Source organism: Xiphias gladius, chromosome 18, assembly GCF_016859285.1.
Source record: "Xiphias gladius isolate SHS-SW01 ecotype Sanya breed wild chromosome 18, ASM1685928v1, whole genome shotgun sequence".
Classification (NCBI taxonomy): domain Eukaryota; kingdom Metazoa; phylum Chordata; class Actinopteri; order Istiophoriformes; family Xiphiidae; genus Xiphias; species Xiphias gladius.
Genome location: NC_053417.1, coordinates 17858211 through 17873622, shown reverse-complemented (window position 1 = coordinate 17873622; position 15412 = coordinate 17858211). Strand labels below are relative to the sequence as shown.

The following is a 15412-nucleotide window of genomic DNA, read 5'->3' as shown; positions in this document are numbered from 1 at the left end:
AGAATATTTATGCATCCTCCTTGTCTGTATGCATATACGTGTGTGTGTGTGTGTGTGTGAGTGGGTGGGTGGGTTTTCATGTTAGAACAAGACAAATCTGGGCTTGTGAATTCGAGAACATAAGCAAAAGGTTGCTGTTTAATTCTAAGGCGCAGGAGCAGATTCTGAAGGAGGTGAAGTCTGTTTCCCTGTCGATATGCGTTTCCCCTTACCTTAGCCTGAGCCTAACCTTATCTCTACCCCCAGCCAGTTGTGTCTTATGATGCATGACCTGGCCCAAACCTTACCCTAACCAGTTACATCTGCCTGTTTCCAAGCTTTGGAATTTAATGTTTACCACAAGCAAAAGAGAACCAAATGTCATACACGTACATACAGTATAAAGAAGCTAGTGTTGTTAATATATCTTTCAGTTATTCCATGTTAACTCTTCGCAATATGTAGCCGTACAGTTCCTCCCCGGCAGCTGACATTAGGAATCATAGTAAAATACAACACAGGTGCATGCTACAGGGCACAGATTTAAAGGCTGTGTTATTTCCCTGAATCCACTACTTCAGTAAAGGGCCTGAATACTTCTCCCGACCCTGGGTTTTATAGAATAACGTGGAGCCGTTATCATGCGTTGTCCTGTGGGCCATAACTCCGCCCTCGCGCTTGAAAAACACAGAGCCGGGACCCGGTGACGTCGTTACGGGGACGGTCGGTGGGGGGGGCTGTCTCGGTGAAGAAAAGAAATGGCGATGCTCGGAGGGTTTAGCGCAGCACAGCACAAGAAAAACGTCTCTGACGGGAGCAGCGACGTGTCAGAATTCGTCTGTCCAGTCTGTCTCGAAATTTTCGAAAGTCCTGTAAAAACACAATGCGGGCATACGTGAGTATTGTGCCTTTTTTCCACGATTGTCCTCCCCTCAACCCGCGTCTACCACCAGCGATGCAGTGGTACGAGGTAAAAATAATGGGGGACAAGGCTGGTTTTTAAACATGTCGTGTCGCCAGTCCCGCAAAACATCCACCACGCGTGCATCGGCTTTTGTCGTGATCCTGTAATTATATTCCCACCAACTGAATATTTAGTAAAACCAATACCAGTTTGTTAAATCAGTTTCAGTTTTGTTTACATCAAAGAGCAGGCCTCACCTGGGAGTTGTAGTTCAGATCGCCACTGCTTGAACTCGTCAAATCACTCAAAAGGACTACAAGTCCCTGCGCCCCCTTCAGGTGGGGACTTTCCATCTGGATTTACAGGAAGCTCTCGTCAGGAGCTTTACAGGGATTTTCCAGCGAATGACAGTATCCAGTTTTTCATGTCAGACAGTGTGTTTTAACGTCAGCCTATAAGTAATATGAATACCTGAAGCTTTGTCCTTCAGGTCACCAGAGATCAAATTAAAGCTGGTTAAGTTAAACCAGGATACTGCTGGAGAATCCTTGTTATGATCAGGTTTTTGGAGTATCCCGGTTACATGCTGTGTATGTAAACAACTCCTTTTGGGTTCAGAAACCTGGATATGCTACCTGAAGTACTCCAATAGAAACCAGGATACTGTGGCTTGTAAACACCTTATCCAGGATTTCTGAACATTATTTTTTTGGGAACAGAACATAGTGACATAGATGTTGAGCACTCAAGACACATCTGCACACATATTACAGAAACCCAGATATTTGTATACAGGGAGATAAATAACCTGGTTCCTCATGTTCCATGTAAACGTCTTATCACAAATATGATCAAAACCAGGATACTAGTGTACATGTAAACACACTCACTGGCTTTTTTCCCCTCACCTTGTTCATCGTCACATTCCTTCTCCCATCTCTTGTCAGGTTTTGCCAGAGTTGTCTGCAGGAGTGTTTGCGTCCACAGAAGCCTGTTTGTGCTGTATGTAGGGCTGTCCTGGGTCACTGGACTAAAGCTGCTGACCTAGAAGCCCTCATTCAATCATCTGTGGCGGCTTGCAAGGGATGTGGAGCTCAGGTATGACCGTGCAAAAGCACCTGGCACCTGAATGACCTTTGTTGGTTTGCTGTGAATTGGACTTGCGAGGGGTTCAGCAAGGGATCACTACCATGCAGAAGGCAACCATTGAGGCTGAAGATATCATAACTACATATGCACAGACTTCATCGTATATTGAGCCTGAACTTCAGTCTTTATCTTCAGAAAGTAGCAGAGATCAAATTGCAAACATGAGACAGCAATTATATGATGTTGGTCGTGCAGTGGTAGTTGCTGAAATGTGTTTCCTCATTTTTCAGATTGGCCTTTCTCAGATGAGAAGCCACACAGCTACCTGTTCAAAATACCAGGACTACATTGAGGAGGGAGTGAGGACCACTGCCCAGAGCCAGCCTGCCATCATCAGGTGAAGTAGAGGTCAATTAGAAAAAACATGACAGTCAGTCACTATCGACTATTGGTCAGTCAAATAGGTGCAAGCACACATTGCAGGTAGATTACTTTGCAACAAGAATGCTGTATTTCTGCTGTTTACCTTGCCATCATTGCAACAGAACGTAAAGTAATGTCTCTGTTATAATTCTCAAAAGTTCCTGTCTAGACTTCTTGGACTGTATTTCATTTCTCACTGATCACTTAAATTACACGCCTTCATCAATGCGGTCACTTGCATTTTTTTTAAAATCAGTTCTGTTTTCAGTCTAAATGCCTACTACTGCCATCTATCAAAAATGAAGCAATGCATTGTGGGCTTTTTTTGGGGGGGGGGGGGGGTGTAGAGGTGGATTTTGGAAGCCACTATATACTGTGTATATAGTGCATACTGTAAAATTTTATACATAAATGAAATAAAAAGCAAATGGCTCAGCACTTCACTGTTGGCATAGTTTTACATTCCATTTAGGGTGAGCCCAAAAAAAATTACAAGTATGACAGATACCGTAAAGGAAATTTTGAGTATATTACAACATAGGTCTAACTGTCATAGTTTTTTCTAGAATCTGTATAGGACAGCATAATGTTACATCATCACCGTAGTCTCCACTGGAAACTCCTTTACAATCCCGTCTGATGTATTCAAGGACGCATAAGCCTTAAACCGTTTTTTTTTTTTTTTCAAAACAACTATTTCGGATGCCCAATAAACTATCTTCCTGACTTGTCCTTAGGTTTGACTTCCCAGTTATTTAACCATATCCCTCATCCCTTTGTAATAAAAAAAAAAATCAACCTGCAGGTTGAATCCATGAGTAAGTGCAGTAGCTCTGCAGTGCAAAAGACAGTAGTAATGGCTTACTGGGGTAAAAACAGTTGCCTTCATTTCAACCCAAAAAATAAACTTTTGGAGTTGTGTAAGATTGGCCTGTGCTCTGTCCAAAGCATGTGTTTCCTTACCATGATAAGTGGACTAAATTGCCATTTAATTGCCAAACAAGAAAACTTTGAGAAACAGTCATTTGTAACGTGCACACAAGGAGTAATCAGATTGTGGCCTTTATAGTTTATTTCACCCCGTTAGTTGGATTAATTCAGAAAATGGCATCATTTTGAAACCAGACAAAGACAACTGTTATTTAAGCTGAAATCTAGGATGCAGTCTTCTCTCGTATCATGATATCAATGTAATATTGATATTAATCAATATAAGGCTTATTATTATTACATCCAAAGCACAGCATTCCTATATTTAAGAAACAAATCTCTTTGTAGAAAAAAATGTTCAAATACAGAATCAGTAGCATGACATATTTTATTATTTATTATTTTTAATTGGTTTCTTTCCCACAGTCCAGTGCCAAATCGCTACACATTCACCTGCCCATACTGCAACTGCCAGAACCTCGATCAGGACGGCCTGGTTGAACATTGCACTTCCCAGCATGCTCGAGATGCACGCCAAGTTGTAAGACCTCCACAATACATTGTGATTCCATCCGTTTTTCTAAGGTTCCAACCAGTTTTTGGATTTAACCATGGCTACTCATTTGTTCATCGATGTTTTTATTACCCTCACTGTTTAGGTGTGCCCCATCTGTGCCTCAATGCCTTGGGGGGACCCTAACTATAGGAGTGCTGACTTTTTCCAGCACCTGAAGATCAGGCACACCTTCTCCTATGATACCTTTGTTGTAAGTGAAGACCCTAAACACTAAACGGAGTGCCTTTTTATTAACATTTATTCATCAGTTAACTTATTTCGTGTCTGTTTTTATTTTCCGCACACCCGTGTATTTGCAGGACTACTCCACAGATGAGCACACAATGATCCAGGAGGCTCTACAGCGCTCCCTTTTGGACAACTGAAGTGTGAGGAACAATCCACCAGATGAGAGATCCAGTGAAGTGAAGGGGAGATGGTGATGTGAAGTCTTGAAAAGACAGAACAACACACTTTATCATCATTTATCTATCATGAGGATGGTGGTACCGAGTTACTATGGGTAATCAGTTTCACAGGGAATTGGTATTGTAACTATGAATCTATAGGTTTATTATTCAGATAATAAATCCCACAATATGGTTAAAACAAGCATATTGTACTGTCTGATTTAGGAGTGATACTGTGTTTCTGGTGTGATGATCTCTTATCTTCCCCCAGTTGAGTCTGTAGATTTGATAGTTTCTTGAATATCTACTAAACTATGTTTATTAAGCTGTTCGTTCATTGATGACATGGTGTCATATAGCCAAAAACTTCCAAAGTTCCAATTAAAATTCCCTGTTTTGTCAATACTTGATGTTATAAAAGGGGTTGACCACTAGGTGGCTAACTATTGCCAGCAAACAACAAACTTCACTCAGTGAAGTCATCAGTCAAATAATGTTAATGATAATATATAATAATCCCCTCAAGAGTGACAGTGCATGTTTAATCTCAAAAGAGAAGGGGGGGGGGTTGTTTGTTTTAGTTCTTGAGTTTATTAGCAGATGGAAGCTCCGTCTTTTTTTTAATGCTGTTTCTGGGTGGAGTGTGTGTGTGAGAGAGTATGTGTTCATTCTTTTTTCAGAGATCTACTGGAAAGAATAAATAATACAAGGGTCAAACAAAGCCAGAGATGGCTGTTTGCTTTATTGTAATGTTTCTCCCTTATGTCTCTGTGCCTGCTGGTAGATCTTGTTACTGACTTCCAAAACTCATAGGGCTACTACTTCATCCATTGAATCAAAAGATACAAAGTAGGAGACCATCAGTGTGTCCCAATTGGTCAGTTCTGTGATTTCACATCTGGCGTTAATGTCTTTCGGGTTTATGGCCATGGGAGGGCAGTAGAGTTCCACGTTTCTCTGGCCATCCCTGCCAGACGCTGAAACTCACCAGCCCCCTGGCTCTGTTGCAAGGCATAATTCAACACAGATTTCATCCTATAAATGTTCTTTAGTCAGTGTGTTGTTCTCAGTTTACTTTTGTACCTGGGTTTTGTTCAAATGCAGAATACAAAAATGTCACTGGTCTTTACAGGCTGGGGTTTTGCTGGGGTTATTTGTTATAGTTTTAACAGAATAATCATAACTTCACTTTTAAGACAATTGATGACGTGATGTGACTTTTAACTGTAACTTACTGTAGTGTGTTTTTTTTTCATGTCCAGTGTCTTGGATGCTTCTTCACAAAAAAAAAACTCCAGTTTGTGTTTGCTGGTTTTCATAGTTCTGAACATCATTGCTAACAGTTATGAAAAAAAATATCAACATAGTTATTATTTGTATGCTCCCAAATACTGGCAGCAAATAGTAACACAAAATTTGTTTGACTTTGCTTGACTTTTGCTGGATGTTTTTATTTTAATTCTTAAAATGTGAATTGTGTCCATCTATTATTTCACATCCATGTTGTTTTCCAATGACTTGTAATTGTCACAGATCAACCATATACAATAGTACAAATCTTCACACACAGTTGCATTGCATTTGTCTTCTACCAACAGGTGAAACTGCATACACCCAGACCAAGTAGCTCTAGAGCAGAACCTTAATGCCTTTTCACGTAGTCTTTGTTGCCACTAAGGCCTAGATGTTCGTTTTTCTCTCCAGTAAAATGTGTTATAATTTTGTATGCGTTTCTCATGTATAATGACCATTTTTTTCTTTCTCAATATATCTCTCATTCTCTTTTGTCAGCCCTACTGTCAGGGGGTGCTAAATCCTGATAAATTAAAGCTCTTTAATTATTTAAACCCTGGCCCCAGAAATCAGGCGCAGTGATTTATACCTGTGTGTATGAGACTTGTGGGGGAAGAAACAACACTCGCTGCTTTGATGGATGACCACTCTGTCTGTGTGTGTGCGTGTGTGTGTGTGTGTACGCGTAAGAGAGCAGTTAAAAGGAAGGTAATGTACAGGGTGCATCAGGATTTGCTCAGCTGTCAAAATCAGGCAAAGGACAAAAAGTGTGTCTTCGTGAAAAGAACTCATTGTGGAGTATATTAAATAAGGCAACCTTTCTACAAACCTTTGTTCATTTATTAGAAATCAGGGCAGTGCTATGTTACACCAACAATCATCTTGCAATATGTTTTTGCATGTACTTGAATCTGTGCTAAGTTTATGATGAAACTTAGGCCCTTCGGTGTACATTGTCCACGGGGAGAGAAAAGCCTCTCATCTCTGTTCTTTCCTTTGTGTGCTTCTTGTAGCTGTAATTACTGTAGCTAAATGATATTACGGTTTCTCACCTAGCTCTACAGAGAATCTCACCCACCAAACTTCTTGATGTAGTCGCCCCTTTCTTCTCTTATCTTTATTCCCCCCAATCAGGTTTTTGCTCCTGGCAGGAGAGATGTTAGCTGTGAGAGAACTAACGAGATACTAGAGTGCTCCTGGGCAGGAAGGAAGTCGAGCCGAAAAACATGGCAGAGAGAAGTCTTTCTTGTCTGTTTGGTGGCGGAGCTAAAAAAGGGAGAGGGGGGCCAAGGTGGGGAATAGGAATAGGAAGAAAGAGAGGGAAAAGGGGAAGAGAAGTGAACACATTGAATAAAAATTTCATAAAGTTCAGCGTGTGGTTTCTTTGATGCGAGCAATAGATAGTGTGTGCAGTCTGCAGGCTCTGTGGAGGCAGCAATTAATGCTACATGCACCCAAAGGCACACTGCGAGAGGTGTGAGGACGGTGGCTTGTTTTAGAAGTGTGTCGCACCATCACTCTACCCTAGACACCCCTTCACCAGCCTTTTGTTTTCTTTTAATGTATTGTAAACCTCCTCTTCAGCCTAAGTCTCCTGTGATGAAGGCACTATAATTGAAATCCAGCATCCCTGTACTTGTAAGTTCATACCTCTCAGAAGCTGTGTAAACTGATTATTGCCAAGACATTTTAACAGTGACAGATGAAAGTAACATAATATTTTTTTTGTAATATTGTTGAAATTGCACACTTCTGAGTCATGAGTAAGAGCCCAGCGCCACCTACACACAGCAGCACCCACACTCCGACTCCTCTCTGTCTGTCCGTCTGCTTGATTTTTGGCAGCAGTCTTAAGATATCTGCTTTTGGACCAGGTCCAGAAAGATGGTCTTTTTCCTGGTTCAGGCTATTTCACACTGCGGTAAGTAAGGCAGGAAGTACAACAACTGACTCGTATGCATTACTTGCTGCTTTCAGCGGAATAATATGTAACATAAAAGGCGTGATCGTGTATCTGTGGTATTAAAATAGTTTTGTAACACCCTGTGTGGTACACAAAAGGGGTGACAAGAGATAGGAACTCCTCAAATGCCTGGAAAGTTCGCTCTCTTTTGGTTTATCTCTCTCTAGTTTTGCTGAGGCAGGTATCTGTGATGAGGTGTGGGGCGTGTGAGAAGAGCACTGGGAGTTTGTTCACCGTAAAATTCCTCAAAGTCAGGAGAAACAGGAAGAGCGGGAATCCTGCCACCCGGGCGCTGCTGCTCGGCAGGCCAGTGCTCTCAAATGTTTGAACAGAAAGTGCCAAAGGGGTTCCCCGACATCAATACTGGTTCTACACCAACTCCTCTTCCGCTTTTAAACTCTTAACAGCCGACCCCCTACCCCAACCAGACACACACACTTCTTGTGTTGCTAGCCTAAGAGCAACGAGTCTTAACTTTGATTTTATAATGCCTGCAACCAACTTGGCCCTGTATCAGCTGAAGTGAAACTTGCACATTTTGTGTGTATGTGCATCTGTTTTTGTGCCCTCTAAAATCTGACTCCTGCCAATATTATGCCAGAGGTACTCAGAACTACAAGGCTAACACCGTTTATATCTACTCTTCTCTTTAAAAGCATCCTAGCTGCTTTATTATTCTAAATCGAATGCAATATATTGGAGGAGAAGAATCATTATTTGATCTGTTTTGTGTAAATCCAAGCAAGGGACTTTGAATTCCTCTTGAAGCTACTGTGTGTGAGTTGCTGCAAATAATCTGGAAATTAAACTCCTCACACCAGTTTAAGGAGCCTTTCTAAAAGCTTGGAAAGTTCTTAAAATCACTGTTTCTGCAGAAATATTCTCCTGGAAGTGAAAATGAATATGAAACACATTGATATAACTATCAGGAGAATTGCTAATCATTGCGTCCTCATTTATTTATTTATTTATTTGAAATCCGCACAGCCACTGTACTAATATTTGAAAGTTAAGCCCTCTAAGGTGGGTGGGAGGGGTTGAAGTCCCTGGTGTATGTGTGTATGTACACTCGTGCACTGGTGTGTGTGCCTGTGTCACAATGGAATAGCAGGCCAAGTGAGGCGAATGGATCTCAATCCCCCCCGTCCCCCTGTAGACCAACTAAGATGTGTGTGTGGAAGAGAGCGAGGCCCAAGGCTATTATTCTCCCATTAATTTTTCCATTTGAAATCAAACCTCGGTGGGCGCGCATGAGGGAATCAGAGGAGGGGGAGAGGATTAGAGTGTGCATAACCTATCAGGGTGGGTGGATAAATGTTGCTTGTAGCAGCGTTAATGTCCAATAGGGGAGGCAATTTCACTTTCAAAGGAATCCTCATTATTTGTCAGACTGTCTCCCTGCTCCTTCCTGAGTCTTCCTTGTCCAGCAAGCCCTGGGGGAAAACTGCACATTATTAAGATACTGTTTGATTTTTAGTTTTTTAGCTGCACAGTTATGAGAATGGTTGAGGACAGAGTCAAACATTTTCTGCTTTGACTGGCTAGAGAAAAAATGTCATCCTGATGTTTTAATCTTCCCATACAGCTTTCACTGTCACACAGATACATAAACAGTAGACTTACATCTGTACAGTCCTGCAAATGTTCTCCTTTTACCTGTCCGTTTCACTTTCCACCGACTTTCAGTTTCAGTTCATGCAGGAAAAATTACATCTTTATATTCCTCAGCACACGTACATTAGAGAAGACTTGTTAACCTCCATTCTCCACCCTACCTGCCCACACAAACACACACCTCTTTTACCTCACACTTCCTTTTCAAGTCTCCTTCAATTCCAATCACTACTCTCCACCCTGTTTTCCCCTGTCTTTCTTTGAAAAAGCGGCAGTGCTTGCTAATCTGTCAATCAGATGTTGTCCTGTTGTGGCGATGATGGGGGTCCGCGTTGGTGGGCCATACACCAGCAGCTCGCAGCTCGGAGTGGCTCGATGATTAACCAGACAGGTAGTGAGTCAAACTGCTGACAGCAGGAACACACTGACAGCTGATTTGGAAGACAATGGTCCCGCTCCCTCTACTTAACTTGTCATGGCAGTCAAAGCACCTTCTCTATTAACTTATGACGTATCTGGAAAGATGGAGGGAAATACTCACTCACTGCATTGCACTCATAGCTATCCGGACATGTTAACAAAAGTACAAACACATATAATACTTGAAAGATTTGTAAAGATCTTTTTTCTTGTGCAAAAATTATAATCTTATCTGTAAGTCATTAGCCATAAAAACATATACTAAAGAATAAAGACCTGATGAATTGTGTATTAACATGAAAAAAAGGCAGCAAAAAGGTAAAAACGGGATTGATTAGTAACCTGAGAAAGCTTTTTCTCAATAGAGTTCCATCAGAGCTTCTTGAAAGTGAATAACAGGGTAATAGCCATTATTCAAGTACTGTAATTCGTTGGTGTGGTTGCGATATTACTGTGAATGGCTTATGGGAAACGTGATGAGATCCTTCAACTGTATATCCGAAAGTGAAGGCTGTACAGTACAGTGTCAGAGCTACAACAGCGCACAAAAACAACCCATCACCGCCTTGTCTCTCAGATTAATAGTCCAACACTTCCCAATTATTAACCGCCCCTGCAGTGTACCATTCATATTCAAAGCCATTTACCTCCCTCCACTTCCTGTGCTTTGTGTCTTGTATCTTAACAGGAGGGAATGGACGACGCAGGCAGAGCTGCCAGTCAAAACAGCAGCCCCCAACCACCACTGGTTGCCCATAGACAGCCGTCCATACACCTCCACCGGCTCTGGTCCCTCCTCAGCTCAATGAGTAACTAACCTGCAGGTACTGAATCAAACTGCTGACAAGCATGTGGAGGGGACTGGACGGGTGGGGTGATTGGGGGCTGTGTAGGTGGATAGATAGAAAGATAAAAAAAAAAAAGGAGGGGAGAATGGAGATGACAATGTCATAATTTTATGACCCACCTTGGTGATGTAACCTTTAACTTTGCAAAAAAAAAAAAAAAAAAAAAAAAAGACGGGTTCCTTTCCGGTCCGTCCAGCCTCAGCCTCACATTTTCCTTTTTCTCCTCTCATTTCTCCCTCTCACTCTCTAAGTGGCATCCTTTGATGGGCTGTCCCTCTCTCCCATCTTGTCTTCTGAGACAGATGAGGGCTGTCAGTGCTGCCATCACTGCCCAGCTAAACATTAATGACTCTCTTGCCTGACAAGTGTTGGCGGGGCAGAGGAGAGGTGAAAGGGGGATGCCTCTGGACAAAACCAGGGATGAAAAGGAGAAGTGATGGCTTTATCTGCTTGACAGATTCTCTTTTGTCTCTCTGAACTTGCGTATATGTATGTGTGCCATCAGCAGATTCTTGGCTCGACATGACAGTTTTATTGCCCTGTTTTTCCTCCCCTCAGTGGAGATGGACCTCTTTGTATTCCCATTGCCCCTCATCCTTCCTACTGGCATTGCTGACATTCCTTCAAGTATCTGTGCATGTGTGAGTGTGTGTGTATGCAGGCGAGTGCGTTTATCTCTGCTGCTACTTATTTGTAGGTTTCACGTGTGTTTCCTTCATATCATAATGTGCGTTTCTTGGAAAGAACATCCTGGACTTTGATGTTGGCAACGGTGATGGTGGTGACGGCAGGTCACAGGAAGGAGTCATCCCAGAGGGACAGGTAGTGAGAGGAGAAGAGGATGGCGAGAGGAGGAAGCTGAATAGAAGGAAAGGCCTCTTCTCTGGATGAGTCAGTGTAGTCTGTGGTTCAGTTTAGAAGTTGGGAAAAACACACATCTACAATGTAACATTGAGTTTTCTCCAAAGTGATATAGTTGCGCTCTGCAATATTTCTTACTTCTTATTATCCTTCCACGGTTATGCTGCATTCCTTCCTCCCACTGCAGCCACTTTTTCCGTACTTTCACTGGTCTCTGTCTCTTTCTCGCTCCCCGTGTTGTCACTCAGGCCTATGGCCTCTTTTCCCTTCTCTCTTTTGAATTATTAACTCCCCAGCTCAGGGGATTGAATGGGTACTGCTGAGTAGACACAGCACAGATCCGGCATCACATTGCCCACATTTTGGAAGTCCATCCATTGAAGGGATTACATTGCTGGTCCCATCAGCCCCTACCCCTACCACATACACACTCACACACAGATCCAGATGCATGCCTATAAACCTGTCAGAACCTTTTGTTTTATGAACAGCTGATAGTTGGACAGTGAAATGAACAGACAAGTGGTTATATCTTCCTACCAGCATTCCTTTACTGTAGAGCTGCAGGAGGCCTCCTGTGGTGCAGCCGCCCACTCTCCTGGCTTACTTCTCCCCAGGCAGCCTCTATCTCCTCTGGATTCCCAGAGCAATGATTAACCCTGGTTCTGATCAATGCTTCTGCTGACTCTGATACATCACTGGAGCCTTGCAGCTGCCATGTAAAGGAAGCGTCAACTCTGTGCTGCTCATGACAGAGCATACCCACTCCATCACTTACATCAGGGCGTTCACGCAGACACACACAAGAACACAATAACAGGCACACCTGACAATACCACGGAATTCAGTATAATAGTCCTGCTATAAATACTACTGCTGTGAAGTTTATAATTGTCAGTTTTAGTTGAAATATTAGAGAGGTGTTTATTAATTTCCCATGTGGGGTTGTACTGGACTTTATTATATATTGAGGGGCTCTTAATTTGTCAACCCCCTGAATATGTGTAATATATTTTAGAGCATGGATGATGGCTTTTGAAAAAACAGTTAAAAGGCTAAAATCAAATTTTAAAAAAAATTAGGTGTTTAAATATGCTCTCAGTTACTGTACAGAATCTGGGATTCTGGACACATAATGAATAATTTACTATAATACATTTTTTTGTGTGTCAGCAGTTTTTGGGGAGGGACATACGGAGAGGTAAAGAGAATGAGATAAACATAGAAACAGAAGAACAAAATGAAAGGAGGAATGAAGAGAAAGATTGGCATCAGTCCTCACCGAGTGGTGCTTTACCTCGACAGCAGGGGGAAGCCCTGATTTCCTGAAGATGACAGGAAGCACAATAGCAGAGTGTTCTGTCAGCACATCCTACTCACAGAGCCAGGTTAATGATTCTGTAGCCACAGCTGAGATGGAGAGAGGGATGAGCAGAGGGAGGAACAGAGAGGGAAAAAAGGTGGAGGGGGGCTGGCATTCAGCTACACTTAGGCCGTCATTACATCTGCATTAGGAATGATGGTGTGTTTTTGTCATTTTAATTACCTTTAATCTGATCTCTTCATACTCGGGCCGTTCGTTGATGAGGCAGAACAAAAACTACATGTCACACATGTTTAGCATGCATCCACGTTATCAGTCATACAGCTAACATGGCACGGTAGTTACAGTGAGAAACGCCCTCGACCTGAATAAGGTAGGAGTATAAGGAGTTCTGCATCTCAGCAGAAAATTATAAAATAACTTGATGAGGAACAAGAACTACAATGGTTTAAAGCACACCAATCCATCAGTGTGCTTTAAACACACACACACACACACACACACACACACACATCTTTCTTGTACAGAAGCTGAATCCAAAACTGTAATTGTGATTTTTGCCTCATGAGGACTTGCGACACTGTTGAACGCTCCCTTTATAATTTCTGTTTTATTACATTAGAAAAAGTACAACTTTTCAATCTTTCAATCTTTGATACCTCTGTACCTGACAAAGAGCCAATTTGGCCTCAAAATATTTCACTTTTTCTTATGTAATAAAATAGAAAGTACCTAGGAAGCAACAACCCACAGCCACAAGCAAGGCAATTAGATTTGATATAAAGATTTAGTACCAATATTATGATGAGGCAAAAAAATAATATAAATCTGCAAAACGGTTTCAGATATTTACCCGTCTTCGTCTTTCAATCTTGTAAATAGCAAGTGGCAGCCAAATAGCATGCCCAATGTTTAGCCCTAATTCCTCATGATACTCTATATTATTGTATTTGATAAAAGTAACCATGTTTATATTTTACAGCTCACTACTATATGTATTTACAGTGCTTTTACAATAATATATAAATACACTGATACACCTACCTGATTTATTGTCTTTCTTTCGTATAAAATTTTGTAATGGTATATTTAGTACCATTACGATTACTACCTGGTTGTTGATTTGGTCCCTGATTCGAGTTGTGACTGTACTTTCGTTGTCAGAGATGATGACAACAGGAACAGGAAATTCTAGAAATATCAGGCCAAACTACTGTAAGAGTAGAGTGGGGGCGCGGGGCTGGAAGTACCTCCATACAAGGACTTGGTTAAAGTATAAACCAACTGCTGCTTAACAATATTGCTGACTGGTGTGTGGAAACAGGAGGGATCAAAGTTATCATGTAGAAGAGAAAGGCGCCTTTCACTGGGCCCATACAGCCTGTCCACTCCATCTTACCAGCCCTTTCAGGGCAGCTACACAGAGCACCACTCGAGACACTCCCATCCTCCCATTCCTCACCTCCCTCATCCTACTCTCATTTTCTATTCCTCATCCTTTATTTTAACACTTCCTCTTCCTACTTTTCCACACTCATCATTCCCTCACGTACATAATATTAAATAATTATTTATTTCCACCAGAAAAGCATCTGCATTTCCCCCCTTTGCAGTCCATCCCGTCCTTCACGACTGTCCATACATCTCTCCATCTGTCATCTGCTGGAGTAATCACATCCACATTTGATAAGGCTGGTTAGGTGGGTCATAAAAAGTTTATGCTTGTGATGCCTGAGTCTCATTTATTATCCCTGCTAATGTAGCAGTTGGGAGTGGCAGGAGGGGGGAAGACAGAAAGAGTGCGAGAGGTTGAGAGAGAGAGGCCACCACATTAAGGGATCATTACTCCTCTATAGGATCTGTCCCTAGCTTTCAAGTCCTCTTTATGCTTTATGGCCTTGATGAAGCCAGTGCTCTCTGTATTTAAGTGTTCCATAGCCACTAAGAGTTGAAGATGCTTATGGCACAGGAGGTAGTTACTGTTCTCTAACCACAGACCTATTGGCTAGAGCCCTAATGCCTGTATCTATTTCCCCTACATTTGTTTCACTGGTAAATTTGAAAATTACAGTTTTTAACTGACATTGTTTAGCGCTGTATGGACCAAAACTTAACTAATCTTAAATCTGAATCAAATACTTAGAGAAAAATTGCATTTAAAAATTGCCACATGAGTGGTTAATCACTGACTCTACACAGTGGACAGCACTGTTGTGTGCCGACCAGCTGTTAACTTCATAGCAAACTGGATAATCTCTTTATTCCTAAAGAGGAGTTGGAAAAAAACAAACACATTTCTAGGCAAGTTTCAATTTATCCTGCTATATTACACTGTAAAACCATCTCTATTTCCTACATGGCATGGAGAGTGTTAAAGGATATGTGTACTGATATTTAATATTTTTCATATTGTCATTGTCAGTCCCATGGAAATGCCAAAAACCAGCAATAAACCGATCTGACTAACAAAGCCCGATATACTGTAGCTTATTCCTCTGTGCCCAGCTAATTTAGGAAATTATTTCACCATTTCCTGGAATGAAAATATATATTTTGTGAGCAGTTTTTAAATAATAATGTTTTCAGTACGAACAACTGGGCTTGGGTCTGAGCGGGAAGTCAGAAAGTATTTGGAGACGGATTACCACAATGTTGCTCTTGGTCTTGTCATGGGATGTGTTGACAATAAGAAAAGACAAGTAAACTTGCTCTGATGTTTAAATATTGATTCTACCTCTCATAGATAGTCTTTCCAAACGTACTCCAGCATTCAAACAATAGATTTAAAAAAAATTTTT

General features: G+C 41.6%; 1 protein-coding gene across 1 annotated transcript; it reads left to right on the top strand.

The window, feature by feature from the left end:
* Positions 1 to 726: 726 nt before the first annotated feature.
* On the top strand, positions 727 to 6138 carry rnf114 (ring finger protein 114). Its single transcript, XM_040153621.1, has 6 exons — positions 727 to 874; positions 1831 to 1981; positions 2263 to 2369; positions 3752 to 3866; positions 3985 to 4092; positions 4202 to 6138. Exons 1-6 carry the CDS (start codon positions 738 to 740, stop codon positions 4265 to 4267), a joined length of 684 nt encoding a protein of 227 aa, XP_040009555.1. The 5' UTR covers positions 727 to 737; the 3' UTR covers positions 4268 to 6138.
* The last annotated feature ends 9274 nt before the right edge of the window (positions 6139 to 15412 follow it).